General features: G+C 51.2%; 1 protein-coding gene across 8 annotated transcripts in view; it reads left to right on the top strand.

Moving 5' to 3' along the window:
• The window catches only part of MYLK3 (myosin light chain kinase 3), a 56,320-nt gene that overhangs the window by 13,162 nt on the left and 18,882 nt on the right, over positions 1-24,276 (top strand). For 3 of the 8 annotated variants that reach the window (XM_015126075.3, XM_015126076.3, XM_077987188.1), the window contains exons 2-8: positions 10,266-10,356; positions 12,299-12,731; positions 17,740-18,200; positions 19,768-19,873; positions 20,497-20,590; positions 20,956-21,065; positions 22,708-22,849. In XM_015126075.3, coding sequence (XP_014981561.2) covers positions 10,266-10,356; positions 12,299-12,731; positions 17,740-18,200; positions 19,768-19,873; positions 20,497-20,590; positions 20,956-21,065; positions 22,708-22,849 — 1,437 coding nt within the window. Of the gene's footprint in view, positions 1-1,882; positions 2,604-10,265; positions 10,357-12,298; positions 12,732-17,739; positions 18,201-19,767; positions 19,874-20,496; positions 20,591-20,955; positions 21,066-22,707; positions 22,850-24,276 lie in introns of those variants that run through there. The other 5 variants (XM_015126077.3, XM_077987190.1, XM_015126078.3 and 2 more) reach the window with 3 other exon arrangements.

The raw sequence follows: 24,276 nt of genomic DNA, 5'->3' as shown, positions 1-24,276 counted from the left end.
GGGTCTGCCTCTCTTGTCTGGTGGGACTTTTATTCCACAAAAAGTATAGGCACCAACTGGGGAGAGGCACAGGGGCTGGGTGTGTTAGACTTCTAGAGACTTCTCTAGGCAGCCATTTTCCCAAAGATTGGCCCAGGGAGCCCAGATCTGCAGGGAAGTGCTAAGCGTGAAGTGTTGGGAGAGCCCGCTGCCCTGGTCGACTGGGGGAGTCTTCTGTGGCAAATGAGGTCCTCCTGAGGCACATGGTGAATCCCCAGAGGAACTGGAACACGGGGTTACCCTTCAAATTTCCTTTTCCAAGGAGACTTTATTTGTGTGTTTTTCAGCGGCGGTGAATATAACAGACCCTGCTCTTTCTAGCATGTTCTGGGTCATTCCACCAACGACACCCATGGCTGTGCTCTCAGGAATGGGTTTGGATTTCTCTGTGGGCTGCCCAGGGGCAACTAGCAGGATAGAGGGGTAGGTAGAGAAGGCTGTGGTCAAGCTGCATTTGCATAGCAAGCTCATTGCATTGATAGGTTAATGGTTTAACATAGCAAAACCTCTAATGGTGCTTTCATGTATTTATTTATTTTGAAGACAGGGTCTCCTTCTGTTGCCCAGCCTGGAGTGCAGTGGCAGGATCAGAGCTCATTGCAGCCTCAAACAATCCTCTCGCCTCAGCCTCCTGAGTAGCTAGGACCACAAGTGTGTGCCACCCTGCCTGGCTTATTTTTTGTAGAGACCGGGTCTTGCTCTGTTGCCCAGGCTGGTTTCGAACACCTGGACACAAGCAATCCGCCTGCCAAAGTGCTGGGATTATAGATGTGAGCCACTGCACCCGTCCCTAATAGTGCTTTTAGATTCCAAATGTCCAGGTCAGACTTTATAATAATTGCTTTTATTCAGAAGGGGGAAGCTTGACGGGGACACTAAAGCCCCCTCCGTTGGGGGCAGCCCTGCCCATGGCTGGACCATCCTCAGGAGGCCGTGTGCCTGCCTGGGCCACCTTGGGCAAATGCCCCTCTCTGGGCCTTGCCTTCTGCCCAAGGGGAGCTGGATGGAAATGGTGTAGGTCAGACTGCCCCGTGGAGTACTTGGGACTTTGAGGGGCTCCCTGTGCCCCACCTCGGGGGTAACCTTAGCATCTCTGCTTGTGTCTGCTTTATTGACTGATACTTCTGTAAAATGTTTTATTTGAACCCAGGGCTTCTAAGGCAAAAACATTTGTAAACCACAGGAAACATAGGCCTGTTGTGCTCTGGGTCCCTGCTAAGTCTGTTTCAGTATGGAAACTGCGTGTGTGATACCTGCATAGTTGTTATTGGGGGAGCAAGTGTCTCTGGTGAGTGTCCCCCCGAGGGCCCAGTGAAGAACATGGGCCCTCAGGACAGCACTTGGCAGGTGGCCAGGGCCATTGCCCTCAGTTCTATTTTTAGGTACCAGTGACTAGTGACTGAAGGCCCTGGTGGGGAGGGACCAGCCAGCCACCCCACAGACAGTCTAAACACATGTTCTGAACGCTGGTGTAGTAGGGGCACCTGAAGTTTGTTTTAAATTTGCAGAAGCATCAAAATTTTCATCATGGCAGAAGTCACAACTTTGCTGAGTGGTCTCACATTCCTTTCTGTCTCTGTCTTGCTTTTCACTGTGACTCTGATATGTGTGGCCTCAGGGCTCTGGGCCTCTAAGGACCTTCCTCTGCCCTGGGATCCCTCCTGGAGCCCAGCCAGCAGGTCCATTCTCCAAAGGACCCTTTCCTTTCCACTGAACCGAACCAGTAGTTGCATGAACCCTGCCTGCTCTGGGCAGATTCTTAACATATTTGCCCATCAGCAGCCTCTCAGAGAGGAATGTTAAATGCTGCCGTGATGTCAAAGGGGCCCCAAGGAGAAGGGCCTGGGCCGACCTCGGCCTGTCACTCACAGGCCCGTGGAGGGTGGGAGATAAGCAAAGCCAAGGTACAGGAAGAACCCGGGTCTCTGCGCTCCTCACACAGCCCAGGCCATCGTGGGGGTTGGTGCTGCCGGGAGGCTGTCAGCTGCGGAGGACAATGACCTTGCAGACACCACCGCCTGAGTGAGAACCAGGGGTCTGTGCCTCTCGTCATTCCCCACTCTTACCCTGGTCAAGCCTGCACCAGCATGTCAGGAACCTCCAAGGAGAGTCTGGGGCACTGGGGGCTACCAGGGTTGGGCAAGGCCTGCTTAACCACCATGGACAAAAAGCTGAACATGCTGAACGAGAAGGTGGACCAGCTCCTTCACTTCCAAGAAGATGTCACAGAGAAGTTGCAGAGCGTGTGCCGAGACATGGGCCACCTGGAGCAGGGCCTGCGCAGGCTGGAGGCCTCCCGGGCACCAGGCCCAGGCGGGGCTGATGGGGTTCCCCGCGCTGACACCCAGGCCGGGTGGCCCGAGGTCCTGGAGCTGGTGAGGGCCATGCAGCAGGATGCGGCCCAGCACGGTGCCAGGCTGGAGGCCCTCTTCAGGATGGTGGCTGCGGTGGACAGGGCCATCGCTTTGGTGGGGGCCACATTGCAGAAATCGAAGGTGGCGGATTTCCTCATGCAAGGGCATGTCCCCTGGAGGGGAGGCAGCCCAGGTGACAGCCCCGAGGAGGTTGGTTCCTGCTTCCCTGCCCTAGCTGGACGGGAGGCCCCGGCCCTGGTGGGAGACTGGCCAGGCAGCCAGTGTTTGGAGAGCTGGAGGCATGGTGTCCCCTTCCTGTGTGATCTGTTGATGGGGAAAAGGAGAGCCGGAACCTTAAACGGGTCATAAGTGGATTTCCAGGCAGGATACTGCCTGCCATTCTCCCCAGGGAAGGGAAGAAGCGGGGCTCTGGCCAGGACTACGGGGTCTTGGCAGCTCCAGGGAACCTAGCCGTGGGGGACACGCTGGTGGTTTGGGAGAGAGGACCACCACACTTCTCTGACACCCCCGTGACTGCCCTTCTGCTCCTTCACACATGGGATGGGACAGGCAGGAGTGGCCAGTCTCTCCTGATGGAGCCCCGCTCAGAAACCCACCCGCCACCTCCTGTTCCCAACCTTGAGCTTAGCTCCAGAGGGGGTGGACAGTGCAGCTGCCTGTGGGGAGACGAGTGTTGACAGTGACCCAGGGGGACAGCAGGCAGGAGCCGGAGCCCGGGGGTGGAGGGTGGCATTCCTGGGAGCGGCTGTTCCCAAGAGTTGCATAATCAATCCTGCAGGCTAATGGAAGCTTGGCCGCTGGGAGAAGGATATGGGGGGTGAGGTCTGCAGAGGGAACACCCTGTTTGGGGACAGCTAGGGGTCAGCCACTTAACAACACTCAGACAACCTGGAGCCACCATTTCAGACCCCTGAAGTGACTTACCAGCCTCTGGCAAGAGATGAGCTGGGGTCAAAGGGGTCTGCGCTTGACTCTGTGTCAGCTGCCGAGGACAGGAGCGTGCCTCCCCTCCCCGCACCAGGCCGGAGCTCCCCTGCTGCCCCTTCCCCTCCCTGCCCTGCAGCTCCTGTCAGAGCTGCCCCTCTCCCCAGCCCCTGCTGTCTCCACGGTGCCTCTCCTGAGGGCTTGGCCTGCAGGGCAGTGTGACCCTAACCAAGCCCAGTTTTAAAGAAATAAAATTATGCTGGGTGCAGTGGCTCATGCCTGTAATCCTAGTGCTTTGGGAGGCCAAGGTGGGAGGATTTCTTGAGGCCAGGAGTTTGAGACCAGCCTGGGCAACAGAGTAAGACCCCGTCTCTACAAAAAATAAATTTAAAAATTTGCCAGGCATTGTGGCACATACCTGTAGTCCTAGCTACTCGGGAGGCTAAGGTGGGAGAATTGTTTGAGCCCTGGAAACAGAGGCTTTAGTGAGCTATGTTTGTGCCAGTGCACTCCAGCCTGGGCCACAGAGTGAGGCCCTGTCTCTCAAAAAAAGAAAGAAATTTAATCTAATTATAGTCAGCCCTCCATATTTGTGGGTTCTACATCTGCAGATTCAATCAAATCTCAGATCAAAATGTAGTTAGTCCTATGATGGTGTGTCCGTACTGAGCACGGACAGGTTTTTCTTTCCTGTCATTATTCTCTAAATAATAATACAGTTGTTACACGATAGTATAACAACTACTCATATAGCATCTACATTGTATTAGGTATCATAAGTAATCTAGAGGTGATTTAAAGTGTATGGGAGGATATGTGTAGGTTACATGCAAATACCATGACATTTTATATCAGGGACTTCAGCAGCCATAGATTTTGGTGTGGAGGGGGCCCAGGAACCGATCCCTGGCAGATACAGAGTCACGACTGTAAGTAATAAAATAGATCTAATCAATAGCGTTAACCAAATTAATATGCACATAGTAAAAAAATAATAATGTAAAGAGCATACATCTCCTTCCTATTCCATCCCCCAGGCCCCAGAACACCAATACCCTGCCCCGCAGGCAAGCATGGGTTCTGATTTCCTTTGAATCCTTCCAGATAGAGGCTGTGTCTACAAGCAACTTGGTATCCACAGCACCCTTTTGTTTTGTTTTGTTTTTCCCACAATCTGTCCACCAGAATTGCTTTGTTGATTTGTTTTGTTTTTGAGACGGAGCTTCACTCTGTCACCCAGGCTGGAGTACAATGGTGTGATCTTGACTCACTGCAACCTCCGCCTCCTGGGTTCAAGCGATTCTCCTGTCTCAGCCTCCTGAGTAGCTGGGATTACAGCTGCCCACCACCATGCCTGGCCAATTTTTTTGTATTTTTAGTAGAGATGGGGTTTCACCATATTGGCCAGGCTGGTCTCGAACTTCTGACCTCAAGTGATCTGCCTGCTTCGGTCTCCCGAAGTGCTGGGATTACAGGTGTGAGCCTCCGCTCCTGGCAGAATTGTTTTATTTTAATTTAAATGTTATTCACATTGTCCTGGCCCTGATTTCTAATTTTTTACTTAATATATTTTGGGCATTGATTGATGTTTATATTGTTATGAATATGTTCCGAGTACTCCCTTTGGGGGGCTGTGTCTTCAGTTGTTAACCAGCCCAGATCCTCGTTTGTTTCTATTGTTTCTCATTTTTGGCAACTATACATAATGATGCAGTGAATATCCATAGATGTATGTCACTGAACACAAGTGTGAGTTTATCTGCATGATACACTCTCACAGTGGAAATGCCAAGCCAAATGGTAAATTGATACGGATAAAGGCAAATCAGCCTTCAAAGAAATTACTCCAAATAAGTCTCCTACCATCAAGGTGTGGGAATGCTTTTGATTCTTTGCCTTTCTGGTGAATGAAAATGGGAAATTATTGTGCATTTTTTTTTTCTCTTTTCCCCACCCACTTCTCCCTTCGGATTATTTTAAGGAAATCTGAGATGTTGGATCATTTCTTTCATAAATGTTTAGCATTTATAGCAAAAAGATAAGGGCTCTTTTAAAAAAACATAATCTTGATACTGTCATCACACCTAATAAAGTGAATACCTTTATTTATTTATTTTTATTTAGAGACAGGGTCTCACTACGTTGCCCAGGCTGGTCTTGAACTCCTGGGCTCAAGCGATCCTCCTGCCTCAGCCTCCCGAAGTGTTGGGATTATAGGCACAAGCCACTGCACTGGGCCGAATGATAACTTTTTAGTATTACTGAAGTTCGGTGTTCTAATTTCCCTGATTATCTTATACTTTAAAAATATTTTAGGCTGGGCGAGGTGGTTCAAGCTTGTAATCCCAGCACTTTGGGAGGCTGAGGCGGGGGATCATCTGAGGTCAGGAGTTCGAGACCAGCCTGGCCAACATGCTGAAACCCTGTCTCTAATAGAAATACAAAAATTAGCTGGGCATGGTGGTACATGCCTGTAATGTCAGCTACTCAGGAGGCTGAGGCAGGAGAATTGCTTGAACCCAGGAGGTTGGAGGTTGCAGTGAGCCAAGATTGCACCACCATACCCCAGCCTGGGCAATAAGACCAAAAACTCCATCTTAAAAAAAAAAAAGCTGGGTGTGGTGGCTCACACCTGTAATCCCAGCACTTTGGGAGGCCAAGGTGGGCAGATCACAAGGTCAGGAGTTCGAGACTAGCCTGGCCAATATGGTGAACCCCCCCCGTCTCTACTAAAAGTGCAAAAATTAGCTGGGCGTGGTGGCGGGCGCCTGTAGTCCCAGCTACCCGGGAGGCTGAGGCAGAAGAATCACTTGAACCCGGGAGGCAGAGGTTGCAGTGAGCCGAGATCGCACCACTGCACTCCAGCCTGGGCGACAGAGTGAGGCTCTGTCTCACACACACACAAAAATAAATAAATAAAATAAAAATTTATAGTTTATTTGTATCAGACCCAAATAAGACAATTATTTTTATGTCTCTTAAAGGTAACCTTTTGAACTTATGAAAAAAATTTTAGGTTTTTATTATGGAAAATTTCAAATATAACCAAAACTAGACTAATATGTCTTATAGTTTTGATTTATATTTATTTTGCTAGAAGACTGAACATCACTCACAGGTTTGAAACCTTTTGTATTTTCTGTGGACTGCCTGCTCATATCTTTTCCCCCTCTTTCCTATTTTGTTTTTTTTGCCTTTTTCTTATTGATTTGTAAGAGTGCTTCATATAGTAATGAAATTAGCTGTTACATATGTTGCATGAAGGCATTTCTGGTTAAGGGAAGTCACAGAACTTCCTACTTTTTGAGTTCTTGTGCCATTTCCCGTCTGTCCTGCTCCACTGGAACTTACTAAATCTCTCCTCTGGCCCTGGCGTTTAATAAACGTATCAGGAATGTCTTTAGGTTTGGTCCAGTCTCCCCATCAGGCTGTCGGCTGCTGATTGGCCCATGACAGGAAACCTCTGCTTCCCTCCATGTTGTGAGGCCAGGGCAGGTCTTGCAGGAAGGGCTCAGAGAATGAGCGGTGAACTGAGACACAGCCACGGCTGCTAAACACATCGTCAGTGCTGAATGCTGTGCATTATGGAGGCTTCTTGGGGACTGAGTTTCCTGGGAGAGTGGAGCATGGCAACCATCTTTGGAATGGAATTAAATCCTAGCACTGGCGGTTAAATTTGAAAATTGTGCCAGGACTTTGTGAAGGTCCTCCTGAGATCTTCAGAAGTCCCCAGTGGCACTTCATTTGGTTCCAGCAGTGAATTTGATGATACCTGGAAGCCAGGTGTGCTCTTCTGGAAAACAGTCCCGGGCATATGTGTTCAGAGGCACCAGTCCTCTAGAATGGTGTGTGAGGAAGCACAGAAACAGCAGGGACTAGAAGGCTGAGCCCTGAAGACAGAACCCAGCTGGGGGTGGGGGGTGCACATGCATGGGCCTGCCTACCCTAAAGAGGGGGGAAGCAGAGGACAGTTTGAACCCAACAAGGTCTGCCAAAGGACAGTCTGTCCAAGTCCCTTTCTGCCAGTGGGTGAAAGAGGAGGAGGTCTATTTCATGCCTCCAGTCCCCCCAGCTCTGGGGGCGGCAGGACAGAGTCTGAAGAAGGATAAGGGGGAGCTGTCTGCCGAGCAAGGGATCTGGGCCACATTGATGACTCTGGTGATCCTGGTGACAGTGGCAGCGAGCAGTTTTGATGAAGTGCCTCCCCCACGCCAGGTGCTGGGCTGTGTGTTCTCCATGTGCTATGTCCTTACTGTTCAGAGGTCAAAGCTTGGTGTCCTGGAATCGCAAAGTAATGAGCAGGTAGTAATTTAGAGTAGTGGGCATGGTGTAGACAAACAGTGGAACCAACACCTTAGGGTTGGGGAGACATTTGGGACAGCTGTAGTGCCCTGCTTAGAGGAGACTGCCCTAGCCGAGTTTTGCCATCTTGGCCTAGAGTTGCCAGATCTTCAGGTTTTTTTCTGTGTGTGTGTGTTTTTTTTTTTTGACAAGAGTCTTACTCTGTCCCCCAGGCTGGAGTGCAGCAGTGTGATCTGGGCTTACTGCAACCTCCGCCTTCCGGGTTCAAGTGATTCTCCCTGCCTCAGCCTCCCGAGTAGCTGGGATTACAGGTGCCTGTCACCATGCCTGGCTAATTTTTGTATTTTTGTAGAGACAGGGTTTCATCTCACCATGTTGGCCAGGCTGATCTTGAACTCCTGACCCCAGGTGATCCACCCTCCTCAGCCTCCCAAAGTGCTGGGATTATAGGTGTGAGCTACCATGCCCGGCCATCCTCAGATTTTTTTAAGAAAAGCTGGGGTACTTAGATTTTTTTTTTTTCCTAGAGAGTTTTATTAAGGTTTAGTAACTACATAATAATTATGATGGTATAATTTACATGTAATAAACTGCACATACTCACAAACTATGCACATGTCAAATATATAGCTCCACAAATGTTTCTATCCATGTCACCACCACCACAGTAAAAATGGGAAACAATTCTGTCACCCCAAAAGGGATCCTAACTGTAAAAATCTCATAGATTTTAAAAGTTGGGAACAAATTGAAAAAGTTAAACCTGGGTAACAAAGTGAGTACCTTGTCTCTATAAAACAATATCAACCAACAATTAGCTGGAGGTGGCAGCACGTGCCTGTAGTCCCAGCTGCTCGTGAGGCTGAGGTGAGAGGATCACTGGATCATTTAATCCTGGAAGGTTGAGGCTGCAGTGAGCTGGGATCCAAACACTGCACTCCAGCCTGGAAAACACAGCGAGACCCTGTCTCAAAAAAAAAAAAAAAAAAAATCCAAGCCCAACAAAATATGTCCTGAGCTGTTTTTGGCCTCTGGGCTTCTAATTAAGGGCTTCTGTGGCAAGGCAGGGGAAGGCCCTGGCTGGGCCCCCAGGCGAAAGGCACTCACTGATACAGGGGCTTCTCTTGCCTTGGCCACAGAAGCCCCAAGACTGGTGAGTGCTTTACACCTCGGGGGCAAGCAAGGCTCTGGGCTGTGGCTGGCACTGCTGCTGTAACATGTGCCAGAATTCATCTTAGGGACTTCATCGAAGGGTGCAAACCCCAGAAACATCGTGCTCTTGCATGAGGACCCAGCAAGAGGTCAGACCATCTGGAAATACTTGCTTAAGTATGGACTAGCTGAGCATACTGAGGGCTCTGGGCTGTTTTATGGGTGAAAGCATGGGCAGGCCAGACACTGGTCTGGTGTGGACCATTTGGATTTAAGGAAAAGCTGCTGAGAGCTTCTCTGGGTCAGTGTCCTTACACTGGGCTCATTTAACATTGATAGCTCTTGGTTCCTGGCAGGACAAAATCAGCAGAGCTATTGAGCACCCACTATGTGCTGGGCACACTTCTAGGACATTTGCACATTACTCCCAAATCTTCCCACTGACTCTACAAGGCCGATAATGTGATTATCCCCATTTTACAGATGAGGAAAGTGAGATGCAGAGAATTTAAGGATCTTGACCAAGTGGTGAAGGTGGGGTTCAAACCCAGCATGGCTGGCTCCAGAGTCCATGCCCCTGGCTACACTGCTACACTGTAAAGAGGTGACCATGGGATCCCCCAACCCAGCTCCCAGGCACACATTACTAATTGACCTTGGCACTGTTTCCCCCAAGCAGGGATTTGACTTCAGAATTCAACCGAAACCAATGCTGTAGTAGCCATGATCAATTGATCTGGGTTGGCATATTAAGATTATTTTCATCTCTGGCCAGGCATGGTAGCTCACACCTGTAATCCCAGCACTTTGGGAGGCCTAGGAGGGAGGGTAGCTTAAGTCCAGGAGCTCGAGACAAGCCTGGCCAACATGGTGAAACCCTGTCTCTACTAAAAATACAAAAATTAGCCGGGCATGGTGATGCATGCCTGTAATCCCAGCTACTCGGGAGGCTGAGCTGGGAGGGTCTTTTGAACCTGGGAGGCAGAGGTTGCAGTGAGCTGAGATTGTGCCTCTGCATTGCAGCCTGGATGACAGAGCAAGACCTTGTCTCAAAAAAAAAAAAAAAAAAAAAAATATATATATATATATATATACACACACATATATATTTAAATGATTATTTTCCATCTCTAGTCTTAAGTCTTTTGGGGTCCAGCCTATTTTGAACCCTGTATCAGGAGCTGGGTTCATCCCTTATGGGGAATATGGTGAAGCCCTGGAAAGGAAGTGGTTCTTGGTGTGAAGGTGGGTGCCTCCTCTTTTAAATTTTATGACATTGGGAAGGCCTCAGTGTCCTTCTCTCTAAAGTGGTAACTGCAGTGTCTACTCTCCAATGTTACTGTTACTGTGATACTGTGTGAAATAACCTAAATGCCCTTACCTTAAGCACGCGGGAGGTGCTCAGCAAATGTCTGTGGCCTGAAAGGCAATATTGATGATAATGATGACATTTTTTAATGGTTGTTATTTTAGAACAAAGAGCGAGTGGAAGAAGAAGGAGCAAAACCAAAGCATGTGCTGAGCGCCAGTGGGGTGCAGTCTGATGCCAGGGAGCCTGGGGAAGGTGAGTGGGACCCCGTTTGCTTTATCTGACATTGCAGACACAACAGCTTCAGAATAAAGTCCCCAACGACATGGCCCACAGTATGATTCCTGGGCAACTGTCAAAGCTTCTTTTTGTTTGTTTTTGCAGGGTTTTTTGTCATATATATCCCACCAGAGACACATAGTCAATTGCTATGTTTCAAAACCACTTGGAATACAGTTGACCCTTGAACAACTCGGGGTTGGGGAACTGACTTTCTGCACAGTTGAAAATTCAAGTATAATTTTTGACTTTTCCAAAATGTAACTACTGATAGCCTTCTGTTGACTGGAAGTCTTGCTGATAACATAAATAAGCGATTAACACATGCTCGTAATGTTTTATGTGTTAAATATGGTATTCTTACAATAGAGTAAGCTAGAGAAAAGAAAATGTTATTATGATGATCACGAGGAAGATAAAATATATTCCCTATTCATTCCGTGGAAGTGGGTCTTCATTCTTGTCATTTTCACATTGAGTAGGCTGATGAGGACGAGGAAGGTGAGAGGTTTGTCTCACTGTCTTGGTGGCAGAGGAGGAAGAAAATCTGCATCTAAGTGAACTTACGCAGTTCAAACCTGTGTTGCTCAAGGGCCAACTGTAGTACCTTTCTGTGCAGGCGATGCCACCAACTTGGTACTCAAATGCTTTAAATGTTTATGGATTACTTTGTTAACCTTTAATTTTCTTGTATAATTTTGCATGATATTTACATGGTTCCAAAGTCAAATAGACAAAACAATGTGTATTAAGAGAAGTCTAGAGGCCAGATGCAATGGTTCCTTCCTGTAATCCCAGCAATTTGGGAGGCCAAGGCAGGAGTATCACTTGAGCCCAGGAGTTTGAGACGAGCCTGGGCAACATAGTGAGACTCCATCACTATGAATTTTTTTTTTTTTTTTTTTTGCTTAAAAATAAGAGGCCGGGCATGGTGGCTCACACCTGTAATCCCAGCACTTTGGGAGGCTTAGGTGGGCGGATCACCTGAGGTTAGGAGTTTGAGACCAGACTGGCCAACATGGTGAAACACTGTCTCTACTAAAAATACAAAAATTAGCAAGCATGGTGGCATGTGCCTGTAATCCCAGCTACTTGGGAGGCTGAGGCAGGAGAATCGCTTGAACCAGGGAGGTAGAGGCTGCAGTGAGCCGAGATCACGCCACTGCACTCCAGCCTGGGTGACAAGAGCGAGACTCTGTCTCAAAAAAATAAATAAATAAAAGAGAAGTCTATCTTCTACCTTTGTTCTCTGCACCCCGCTTCCTCCCCTGATACGTAAGTAACCATTTAAAAAGCTTTTGTCTTTTCTTTCCCTTGAGGTCCAGTCTACCTAGACAACATGGTCAGTGGTTATGTGCACACGTGCACACATACACGCTCACACATACTCCCTTCTTAGAGAAACAGGACCCCAGACACACCGTTCTCCACCTGGCTTTCTTTCACTTACAGTATATCCAGAGATCACTCCATAGTTGCGCTTAAAGATGGTTTTTTTGAGACAGGATCTCACTCTGTTGCCCAGGCTGGAGTGCAAGTGGCGTGAACATGGCTCACTGCAACCTCTATCTACTGTGCTCAATCAATCCTCCTGCCTCAGCCTCCGAAGTAGCTCAGATTGCAGGCATGTGCGACCATGCCCAACTCATTTAAAAATTTTTATTTTTAGTAGAGACAAGCTTTCACTGTGTTGCCCAGGCTTCCATAGAGGTATTAATTTCTTCTTTTTCACGACTGTGCCAACTCCTTGTTGGATGCTTCATGGTTTAGTCAACCAGCCCCTTTCATTTGGGTCGTTTCCAGTCTTTGGCTGTTGTAAACCTGAGCACTGAATGGCCTTGTACAGATTCCTCGCAGTATCTTTGCGGCAGACTCCTCCACATGGGAGTGCGTTTTTGTCCTGCCTGTTTTCCTGTAGAGAGCCAGAAGGTGGACGTGCTGGAGGGGACAGTGGAGAGGCTGCCCCCCATCAGAGCTTCGGGGCTGGGAGCTGACCCCGCCCAGGCATGGGCCTCACCAGGCCAGGGAGATGGTGTTCCTGGCCCAGCCCAGGCATTCCCTGGCCACCTGCCCCTGCCCACAAAGGTGGAAGCCAAGCCTCCTGAGACACCCAGCGAGAGCCCCAGGACTGGCCTGGAATTGGCTCCAGCACCCGGCAGGGTCAATGTGGTCTCCCCGAGCCTGGAGGTTGCACCAGGTGCAGGACAAGGAGCGTCATCCAGCAGGCCTGACCCTTGGCCCTTAGAGGAAGGCACGAGGTTGACTCCAGGGCCTGGCCCCCAGTGCCCAGGGCCTCCAGGGCTGCCATCCCAGGCCAGGGCAGCCCACAGTGGTGGAAAAACACCTCCAAGGTAAGGGGAGCTCTTCCAGGCTGGGCAAGGGAGGGGATGGACTGCGGCACCTCGCTGGAGCTCGGCTGTGGGCAGCATCCACTGCATCCATGTTCCTGGGCTGTTCTTGCAAGGGGAGTGGGAAGGAGGCCTGGGCCCTGCCTCTGGGAGCTTAGAGTGCCACTGCTCACCGGCTGCCCACCAGAAGTACCTGGGGGTAGTCTGGAAAATAAAGATGCCTGGAGATGTGGATTGAATTGGTCTGGAGTGAGTTTCAGGAATTAGATTTTTTTTCTATGCTCCCCAGGTGGTTCTAATGGAGAGCAGGGTTGAGAATCACTAGCTCTAAGATCAGTACTAACAGTAGCTAAAAGATGGGGCTCATGGAGCACCTGCCCCGGGCTGGCCATTGGCTGGGCATTTCACTGGCTTCCCCTTTTATTCTCAAGCCGTCCGCAGGAGATGAATGTGGTTGTCATCCCCATTTCATTGATGAGAATACGTAGGCTCCAAGTGCCCAGGGCCCCACAGCTAGGAATTCATAGAGTTGGGATCTGAATCCGGGTTACCGGATTCCGGAACCTGTGCCCCAATCACTGCACCATCCTGCTTCCTCAAGTCGACATTTAATTAAGTTCTAAATAATACGGTGAGGCAAGAAGGACAGGAACCTCAGGAATGTGAGAGGGGTGCAGGCTGAGTCAGCCCCAGGGGCTTTCGGGAGGCTCACGCAGAGGTCCTGGAGGCGGAGTCGTGGCAGCTGTCTTGGCCCTAGAACGCAGCCTGAGGACCTGCTCTGGCAGATGTCTGCAGCAGAGTGAAGAACCTGCAGACTCCCATGCCCTCCCCAGCATGTCCTGGTCCCCAGGGCGGCCCTGCTGAAGGGTGCTGTGCCCCCGGGCTTTTCTCGGAGGGACCTGGTGTTTCCTAGCATATTCTGTGCCTGCCAAGGGTGGCCCTGACCTGTCATGGAGAACCCAGGCCTGCCTCAGGGAGTGGATCTGGTGTCTGTGTTTGCTGTGGTGACAGGCAGAGAAGCCCAGATCATTTGTCAGACTTGGTTCTAGGAGGAAATGGGAGCCTCCCAGGGGGCCTCACAGGCTGGAGGAAGGGGTTCCTGGCAGGCATCCCGGGACTGGAACCAGGACACTAAATGTGGAATCTGGGGCTGGGGATGAACTGTCTATGAAGTTGTTATGGGCCTCAAAAGTTCTCTATCTCAGGTTCAACCCTTGGCTGAATTCAGGCCCAGCAGACCTGCAGCAGCCTCAGGAAGTGAGGAGATCACTATCTGCCCTTCCTCACCTCCGACCTGGGTGCATTTTGAGGAAAACAGGTTGGAAGTATCAGCTCTGATGGGTCGTGATTGCCTGTGCAGAGGATCCTGCCAGGCGCTGTGGCTCACGCCTTGATCCCAGCACTGTGAGAGGCCGAGGCGGGAGGATCGCTTGAGCCCAGGAGCTTGAGGCCAGCCTGGGCAACAAAGCAAGACCCCATCTCTACAAAAATTAGCTGGGCTGCCATGGGCATGATGGCGGGCACCTGTAATCCATGCCTGCTACTGGGGAGGTTGAGGTGGGAGGATCACTTGAGCCCAGGAGGTTGAGGCTCTAGCTAGTTATGATCACACCATTGCGCTGCGGCCTGGGAGACAAAGTGAGACCCTATTTCAGACAAACAACAACAGCAGCAAACAAACCCAGAGGATCCTGAGGCCATGCCTACTGAGGCACTGAGCTGGAACTGGTCAGCACTGCCCGCATGGGTCTGCCACCCGGCAGGTGGACAGCTTTGGGTACTCAAAGTGGCAGGAGCTGCTTGGAAGTGCCTTTAGGGGCTTCACTCAATGGCCCTGGAAGTGAAGACCCAAAGGGAAGTCATGATTGCTGGCTTTCTCAGCTGACTGTTGACTAGCAGCAATTTCCTGTGTCCCTTGGTCTGGCAGGAGGCCTGAGTTAGATTTGGAGTGGCTTGGCGTGGATGCCACACTTCCCCTCCTACCTATCATTACTGAACCATGCCCAGTCCCAAGGCACAGTGTTGGAAGGATTTCTACCGCTCATCCAATGAGTCACACGCACCTAGGGACAGGTGTATCAGAGAGGTCCAGCCACTGAGACACGGGGACGGGGCCTTCAGCTGCTGGAGAAAGCCTTCACTGTTTTCTTTTTAAAAATTGGGATAAAAACTGGCCAGGCACAGTGGCTCACACTTGTAATCCCAGAACGTTGGGAGGCCGAGGTGGACAGATCACCTGAGGTCAAGAGTTCAAGACCAGCCTGGCCAACATGGTGAAACCCTGTCTCTACTAAAAATACACAAATTAGCTGGGCATGGTGGCAGGTGCCTGTAATCCTAGCTACGCAGGAGGCTAAGGCAGGAAAATCGCTTGAACCTGGGAGGCAGAGGTTGCAGTGAGCCGAGATCGTGCCATTGTACTCCAGCCTGGGGGACAAGAGTGAGACTTTGTCACAAATAAATAAATAAATAAATAGGGATAAAAACCACATAATGTAAAATTTAACATGTTAGTGCCCCCCTCCTTTTTTTTGAGACAGGGTGTCACTCTGTCACCGGGGCTGGAGTGCAGTGGTGCTATCTCAGCTCACTTCAGCCTCCACTTCTCGGGCTCAAGAGATCCTCCTGCCTCAGCCTTCAGTGTAGCTGGGATTACAGGCATGTCCCACCATGGCTGGTTAATTTTTTTTTTTTTTTTTGTAGAGACGGATTCCACTATGTTGCTCAGGCTGGTCTCGAACTCCTGGCCTCAAGTGATCTTCCTGCCTCAGCCTCCCAAACTGCTGGGATTACAAGTGTGAGCCACAGTGCCCAGCCCCATCTTAACCTTTTAAAAGTGTACACAGTAGTGTTAAGTATATTCACGTTGTTGTGAGACAGATCTCCAGGACGTTTTCATCTAGCAAAACTGAGATTCATCATCCACTAAATAACATCTCCTGCTCCTAGCCCTTGACAGCCGCCATTGTACTTTCTGTCTCTGTGAATCTGAGACACAGATTTTTGAGGGTCCTCATATCAGTGGAATCATACGGGATTTGTCTTTTCTTTTTTTTTTTTTTTTGAGATAGAGTCTCACTCTGTCACCCAGGCTGGAGTGCAGTGGCGTGATCTCAGCTCACTGCAAACTCCACCTCCCGGGTTCAAGCGATTCGCGATTCTCCTGCCTCAGCCTCCCAAGTAGCTGGGACTACAGGCATGTGCCACAGCACCCGGCTAATTTTTGTATTTTTAGTCGAGATGGGCTTTCTTCATGTTGGCCAGTCTGGTATCAAACTCCTGACCTCAGGTGATCCATCCTCCTTGGCCTCCCAAAGAGCTGGGATTACAGATGTGAGCCACCACACCTGGCCACAGGATTTGTCTTTTTGTGCCTGGCTCATTTCACTGAGCACAGTGTCCTCAGGGTCCATCAGCGCTGTAGCACGTGTCAGAACGTCCCTCGTTTCTAAGACTGAATAGTATTCTGTGCTATATAACGCATAGACACCACCTGTGCATTATCTGTCACTGGGCATTTGGGTTGCTTCCACCTTTTGACTGTTGTGGATAATGCTGCTACCGTTATGAGGGGACAGATGTCTCTTGGAGACTCTGCTTTGGATTCTCTCGGATATATACCCAGAAGTGGAGTTGCTGAAACATACGGTAATCCTACTTTTAATTTCTGAAGAGCCTCCAGTTTTCCACAGCAGTTGCACCATTTTAGGCCTTTTGAACCCCTGCATTTGTGCCTTCCTCTCTTGATTGACTCTTGGTACATCTGTAAGGTGTCACTGTCCCTGATGACAAAAGAGGGAACTGAGGCCAGATTTATCCAAAGCTGTCCAGCAACCTGCTGGCAGAGCTAAGCCCAGAATCAAGGCCACCTGCCTCCCTGCTGAGACTCAGTCCCCGCCAGACACTGTCACCCTCACCCCCCCAACACACATAGACCCCATGCTGTGGGACTGTGGCCCAGCAAAAAGAAGCCCCACCGAGAGGCAGCCAGAGTTGGGGAGACTCAGAGAGGGAGGGTCTGGATTCCCGGGTGACGTGACTGGCAGGATCAGGGTCTTTCCTTCTGGAGGTCGGGGTTCAGAGGGCCTTTCCCACCTCCAGCTGGGCTCACAAACCCTAGTATTGCAAGGTCTGGGTAGTGAAAAGGAGTGAAGTGAGCTGGGGCATCGCCAGGGTGCGCAGGGCCTGTGCTGAGGTGGAAGGCTGTTCTTCAACCACGTGGGCACGTGGGCCCAGCACAGCTAGCTCTTCTGTTTGTTCAAGATGAACAGAAAGTCTAGTTTTTTATGAGAATTGCCTGATTTTATTTTATTCTATTTTATTTTTTGAGACAGGTTCTCTCACTCTGTTGCCCAGGCTGGAGTGCAGTGGTATGATCATAGCTCACTGTAGCCTCCATCTCCTGGGTTTAAACAATCCTCCTGCCTCAGCCTGAGTATCTGGGACCATCACTCCTGGCTAAGTTTTTTAAAATTATTTTTTGTAAAGATGGAGTCTTGCTATGTTGCCCAGGCTGGTCTCAAACTCCTGGCCTCAAGAGATCCTCCCATGTTGGCCTCCCAAAGTACTGGGATTACAGGTGTGAGCCACTGTGCCCAACTGAAATTGACTGATTTTAAACAAATACTTCTGAACTGGGGCTTCCAGTGTGACGTTTGACTTGGTTTCTCCTTCTCTTCATTTAAGTGAAAGGGGAACAGGGCCCGGGGAAGGTAGAGGGACCTGGGCCTACCTCCTACAGGCCTCAGTTCTCCTGGGGCAGAAACAGGTTCTTGGGGGTGTATGGTCCTCACCCCTGTCCACCGTCAAGCTTCCCGGGACCCTCATCCAGCGGGATCCTGAGAGCTGATGGCACCACCTGCCACTGAAGCCAGCTCCTGCCCTGGTGTCCTGTCTAGCAGGGCCTCAGGGCCATTGTCAATGATGGCAGCAGTGGGCATTGGAACCCACATCTGTTCTGACTCTGGAGTCCTTGCCTCTAACCTCAGCACCGTGTTTCTCTCTGCCCCAGGATCTCCATCCACATGCAAGAGATGGATACTCCTGGGGAGATGCTGGTGACACGCAGGGGCAGCCTTGGACCCAGCCCCGCCACAGAGGCTCCAGCAGCTGCCCAGCCAGGCGAGCAGGGCCCACCTGGGACTGGGCGCTGCCTCCAAGCCCCTGGGACGGAGCCCAGAGAACAGACTCCTGAAGGAGCCAGAGAGCTCTCCCCACTGCAGGAGAGCAGCAGCCCCAGGGGGGCGAAGTCAGAGGAGGATCAAAGGGCTGGGGTTGAGCCTAGCACGAGACCAAGCTTGGCCAGGAGGGACGACGATGACCACGCAGTTGGGGCCCTGGGCCTGCAGCAGGGCAAAGGCCCAGGAGCAGGAAACCCTGAGCCTGAGCAGGACTGTGCAGCCAGGGCTCCAGGGAGAGCCGAAGCAGTAAGGAGGATGCCCCCAGGCGTCGAGGCTGGCAGCGTGGTTCTGGGTAAGTGGGGCTGTTGGCTGGTTAGACATGAGCCCTGAGGGGAGGGAGTTTGGAGCCCCTACTCCTGGGGAGTCTTCCTGAAACTTCCAGGGGTAGCTCATATGAGTCTGGGAGCGTCCAAGAGTCGGGAACATCTCCAGGTACATCCTGGGGCTGGAGACCAAGGCACAGAGATGTGGGGCCTGAACTTGGGCTGGCTGCAGGGGTAAGGGAGAGGGGACATGTGTGGCCCACCTGGGTACATTTCCCTTTTTTGGAGACAGGGTCTTGCTCTGTTGCCCAGGCTGGAGTCCAGTGGCACGATCATAGTTCCTTGCAGGCTTGACCTGGGTTCAAGTGATCCTCCAGCCTCGGCCTCCCAGAGCTTTGGGATTGCAGGCATGAGCCACTGTGGCTGGCCACTGGGGAGGATTCTTAACCGCCACCTGCCTGCCTGCGCTTGCCTCCATGAGTCTCATTTTGGATATAGAGAGAGAAGGCTTCTGTTAAAAAGCAAAGACATGAATTGGAGTATGTGACCACTGTCAGCGGTTCCCACCCACCCAGGCTAGTGACCCAGGGTGTGTTCTTGTGACCTAAAAGCCCTCAACCCCTCCAGCCCTAGGGTCACACCCTCTTGGTCTGAGAATTGTCCACGGACCGCTCTCAGAGTTCCCTGTAGTCGGAGAGCAGGCAGAGTGCTCCCGTGGCGAGCCCTGAACAAACAAACGCCAGCTGAGCCAGCCGAGCCGACTTCCTTCCAGCCCTTGATGCACAACCGGTTCACACCACTGCACTTGCTGTGTGTTCTAGATTCTGTTTTATTCATTTAGTCTATTTCCTGTAAGATTTCTAGGTATTCATATCACCTCTGAAGGACAAGATTAAAATAAAACAACCCTAAACCATTAAAAAACAAACAAGCAAACAAACCTTTCCAAGTGCTGGCTGTCCTCTATTTCCCTTGCAGACAGATACCCTGTTGACCCCCTCCCCAGTCCTGTGCCCCGGGGCCTGCCCCCTGGCTCCATCACGGGCTGTCATGCTGAGCTTCTGGTTGGGCTCAGCTGGCAGGAGATGGAGGGCGAGAGGAGAGAGGGTGGATGTTTATTTCTCCAGCTGCCTCCCTCTCATAATACCAGCGCGAGTTTCCACAGCCCTGACTTTACAGGCCCTTTAAAAATAGTGGCGTCACTAACTGCCCCATCACCTTGTCCACGTGGGCCCTCTGTTTCCTGCGGGCCACACAGATCCACTAGGATCGCCTTCTAGACATCATGAACAGACTGGATAGAACTTCTCAGCCTTGCCAAGGGCACTGTCCTGGGTGCTGGGAGACCCGGATTTGAGTGTCGTCTGTCACGGGCTCCCTGTGTGACCTCGGTGGTCACCTCACCTCTCTGACACTCAGCTCCCTTCTCTGCCGAATGGATGGCTCTACCGAGATGGTTTGGAGAAAAGGTTTCAAATACCAGGGTTGGCCGTAGGGCCTGGTGGACCAAGGGAAGCTAAGTGGGTCTGGCATAGGTGACCGAGAGGTGTGGGCTGCACAGAGGAGGCTCACGGGTTCCTGTTGCCTCCCGAGCAGATGACAGTCCGGCCCCGCCAGCTCCTTTTGAACACCGGGTAGTGAGCGTCAAGGAGACCTCCATCTCGGCAGATTACGAGGTGTGCCAGCACGAAGTCTTGGGAGGGTAGGTGGGCATCTGCCTTGGTGGGGGGGGCTCAGAGCAGGAGTCACGGGGTGGGGTCGGGACCACCTGGAGAACTGGGGTGGGTGCAGCAGGATGACTCTCTCGAGCTAATGGAGCCCAGGCTGGGGTGGGACATCCCGTACGGTGTGGGGTGCATGACGGCCCACAGAGTGGAGGAAAGAGAATAGCCTGAGAGGACAGGAGAGCCCACGTGGCGTCGGGGAGGGGAGGCTCGGGAGGGCAGGCACCCTATGGGTATGGGAGGCACAGCCTGGAGGTGGCCAGAGAGCCAACATGGGGTGGGGTGAGGAGAAGCTTCTTTAGGGTGGATAGCCCAGGTGGTGTGGGGTGAGGGGATGTTCCCTGGGGTGTGGAATGGTCTGGGTGGTGTGGGGTGAGGGGATGTTCCCTGGGGTGCAGGATGGCCTGGGTGGTGTGGGGTGAAGAGTTGCTTTGCAGGTTTCAGGATAGTCAGCAGGGTTTTGGGGTGATGACAGGCTGCACTCTGGGATGTAAGATGGTCCACATGACCTGTGTGTGGAGGAGTTGGACCCAGAAGTCCGGGGATGGGTGTGGGATGAGCCTCTGGGCTCTCAGCCTGCCGTGTGGCTGTGTCTCTGCAGGGGCCGGTTTGGCCAGGTCCACAGGTGCACAGAGAAGTCCACAGGCCTCCCACTGGCTGCCAAGATCATCAAAGTGAAGAGCGCCAAGGACCGGGTGAGGCATCTGCCTGGGCCAGGTCCCTATGGCTAGCCTCAGGATTCCTTTCCTTCCCTCAGGGCCCCCAGGCTCCCATGCTGCGCTGGAAACGCTACTTATTCCTGCTCTTTTCCAGGATTCCCACCCTCCAGTCAGCTCTCCTGTCCTTGTTGGGCCTTAGGTTTCCTGTCTGTGAGATGAGTGGGTCACACTCAGGCCCTTTGTGTTGTAGAATCTGGTTTGGGTGTTGAGTCAGGGAGACCTGGTGTGAGAATAGGAAACTGAGGAAGGATGAGGAGTTCTGTGTCTGTGTTGGGAGGTCAGCTGGCTCCTCCTCCTGACTCATTCGCTTGGAAATCCCTCTGTCCTCTGGTTCCCCTAAGGAGGATGTGAAGAACGAGATCAACATCATGAACCAGCTTAGCCACGTGAACCTGATCCAGCTCTATGATGCCTTCGAGAGCAAGCACAGCTGCACCCTCGTCATGGAGTAGTGAGTATCAGAGGCGGGGCGGCCGCCTCGGCTCAAGCCAGGGCTCAGCGCTAGGGCTTAGAGCCTTAATTCAAGGCAAAGCCCTCTCTGTCCTTTCCCCTTCCTGACATGTCCAGGGTCGTGTCATCCTGTCTTCTCTGGCTTGGCTATTTGACCTCCAATATGGAATGTGGAGGACAAAGCAACTTCCTCACAAACCAGTGGCCAGTGAGCCTGATTTGACCTGCAGGTGTACGTATGTTGATTGGCCTATACTATTTTTAGTAATTTTTTGAAAATTAAATTGAAATTTTTTTTTAGAGACAAGGTCTTACTCTGTTGCCCAGGCTGGAGTGCAGTGGTGTGATCACAGCTCACTGCAGCCTCGAACTTCCAGACTCCAGTGATCCTCCCACCTCAGCCTTCCATGAAGCTGTGACCACAGGCATGTGCCACCATGCCCAGCTAATTTTAAAAATTTTTGTAGAGATGAGGTCTTGCTATGTTGCCCAGGCTGGTCTTGAACTCCTGAACTCAAGCAATCCTCCTGCCTCAGCTTCCCAAAATGCTGGCATTACAAGTGTGAGCCACCACACTCTGCCTATTTTTAGTAATGTGGGATTCGTTGTTAACCATTGGAAATTAGGATCTTCACATTAAAACCTAGATATCTGGCTTTTCTCGAAAACTTAAAAGATGTTGTAAATGCCGGGCCTGCCTTTCCAAGTGGAAATGATGTGTGGGAGCTTCCAGGGACTGCCGTTTGTAGACAGGGTGACCAGGCTTCCTCTGCCACAATCCCCAGCACTCCCAACCGCCCCAGTGCTGGGGCCAAGGACTCAGAGGCCATTCATATTTGCATTTGTGTTGCTGTTTTCCTTCGGGGCGCAGCTGAAGAGAATAAAGCGTTTGTCATGTCATGTCCTTATCGAAAGTGGAAAAACAAAAAATAAGTGAAAGACTGTGTGTCTTCAGAACATGTTTGCTTCACGGATGGCCTCATTGGTCCATTTAGGCTTATGCCACAAAGGTCCGAGTTGGCCTCCATAGGCGAATGAGTTCGCGGCCCTGGTCAGGACCATCTAGAGTGTGCCTGGATCATCAACACTGATGGCCATCCCTTCTTCCCTTTGATCTGTCACTTCCTTTTTACCACCCCTAATCTTTGCTGGGAGTGGACTGGAGCAAAGGTCCCAGTAAAACCCCAGTGGCAGGCCTGGTATGGTGACTCACGCCTGTAATCCCAGCACTTTGGGAGGCTGAGGCGGGCAGATCACCTGAGGTCAGGAGTTCAAGACAAGCCTGACCAACACGGTGAAACCCTGTTTCTATGAAAAAATACAAAAATTAGCTGAGTGTGGTGGTGAGCACCTATAATCCCAACTTCTCAGAAGGCTGAGGCAGGAGAATCACTTGAACCCAGGAGACGGAGGTTGCAGTGAGCAGAGATTGCGCCACTGCACTCTAGCCTGGGCGACAGGGTGAGACTCTGTCTAAAAACAAAACACGCAAAAAACCCAATGGCAATGGCAGCAGCCCTGTGACCCATGAGGTGTGACAGTGGGCCTACCCAGGCTGGCCTCTTTTGGCCCCGTGATGACAGTGGACAAGCCCTGAAGAGCCTTGCTCAGGCTGGTACCTGCCTCTCCCTTTGCTCTGGCAGCGTGGACGGGGGTGAGCTCTTCGACCGGATCACTGATGAGAAGTACCACCTGACCGAACTGGATGTGGTCCTGTTCACCAGGCAGATCTGTGAGGGCGTGCATTACCTGCACCAGCACTACATCCTGCACCTGGACCTCAAGGTGGGTTCTGCCCTGGGCATGCGGTAGGGGCCCCTGATGCCCTAGCCCTTGGCGTGCTCTCACCATTGAGAGCTCTGTCCACAGACAGCCCCAGCTTCCATTCCTGGCTCTCTGTCATTTTGTAGTTCTGGAGTCTGGACAGGCCACTCTTGCTGCCTCTTGGGGCTGTAGTTCTTCCATCTGGATAATTGTACCTCTTTAAGTATTATTTGAAGATTAAGTGAAACAATGAGCTTTTCTTCTTTAAAAATACCTTTAAGATTAGTTTTTTTAAAAGATCAAAAGGGAACATAGGCTTTTGGTAACAAATATAGACAGCAGAATAGTGTGTAAAATACACAGTGAAAGTTCCTCCCACCAGGCCTCCCTGCTGAGGGGACTTCTCTGTGAGCAAGCTGGCATGACTCACACACACACAAAAGGAGATCCTACAATGCATTCCTCTCTCTCTCTCTTTCTCTCTTTCTTTCTGACTTTCTTTCTCTTTCTCTCTCTCTCCTCTCTCCTCTCTTTTTTTTGGAGACAGGGCCTCTCTCTGTTGCCCAGGCTGGAGTGCAGTGGTGCCATCATAGCTCACTGCAGCCTCGACCTCCCAGGCTTAAGTGATCCTCAGTCTCCCAAGTAGCTAGGACTACAGGTGCGTGCCACCAAACTTGGCTAATTTTTCTATTTTTTATAGAGAGAAGGATTCACCATGTTGCCCAGGTTGGTCTTAAACTCCTGGACTCAGGCAATCCTGCCTTAGCCTCCCAAAGTGCTGGGATTACAGGCGTGAGCCACCACATCTGGCCCACATCTTGTTTTTAATGTTGCTTTTGTTAGTCATACAGTATAGACATCTTTCCTCATTCTCTGTAAGAGCTGTGTGATACTCTATGGAGTGAATACACTTTTGAATTCCACTATTTTGTCTCCTAGGAGTGTCCTGGGAGTGTCAGGTACATAACACCCTGGGCACGGTGCCTGGCTGATAGCAATCACTTGAGACATGGTGGGAGTTTCTGTGATTTTCCACTCCTCTGGGCCAAAAGGAGGGTGTTTCTTTACAACTCATTTCAGGAAGGGGGTGAATGTCGGTGGCTCCCCACAGAAGGCCGGTGGGTTGGCTGCATCTGTGAGGATTCACATTGCCCCTTCTGACCGTCTTTCCTTGTGGACATCAGACTGTAAGGTGGGGTGCTTGGAAAGTTGGTAGGGGTGAGGAGATTGGCCTCAGGCCCCTTTTGCTCATTAGAGCTCATCCCAAGCCTCCTGCACCAGCTGCTCTGCGGTGGGCAGCCAGGAAAAGCTCAGGAACCTGCCCTGTGATTCTGGGGCAAGGACCAGCCTTTGGGGCACCGCCTGTGGCTGCAGCAGAGAGGAGATCGCTGCTGAGGCTGTTTCTCTCAGCTAACGCTATAGTTTGTAGTAGGAGACTGAATGTTTTC

Source organism: Macaca mulatta, chromosome 20, assembly GCF_049350105.2.
Source record: "Macaca mulatta isolate MMU2019108-1 chromosome 20, T2T-MMU8v2.0, whole genome shotgun sequence".
NCBI lineage: Eukaryota > Metazoa > Chordata > Mammalia > Primates > Cercopithecidae > Macaca > Macaca mulatta.
This window is presented reverse-complemented; position numbering and strand designations above follow the sequence as displayed.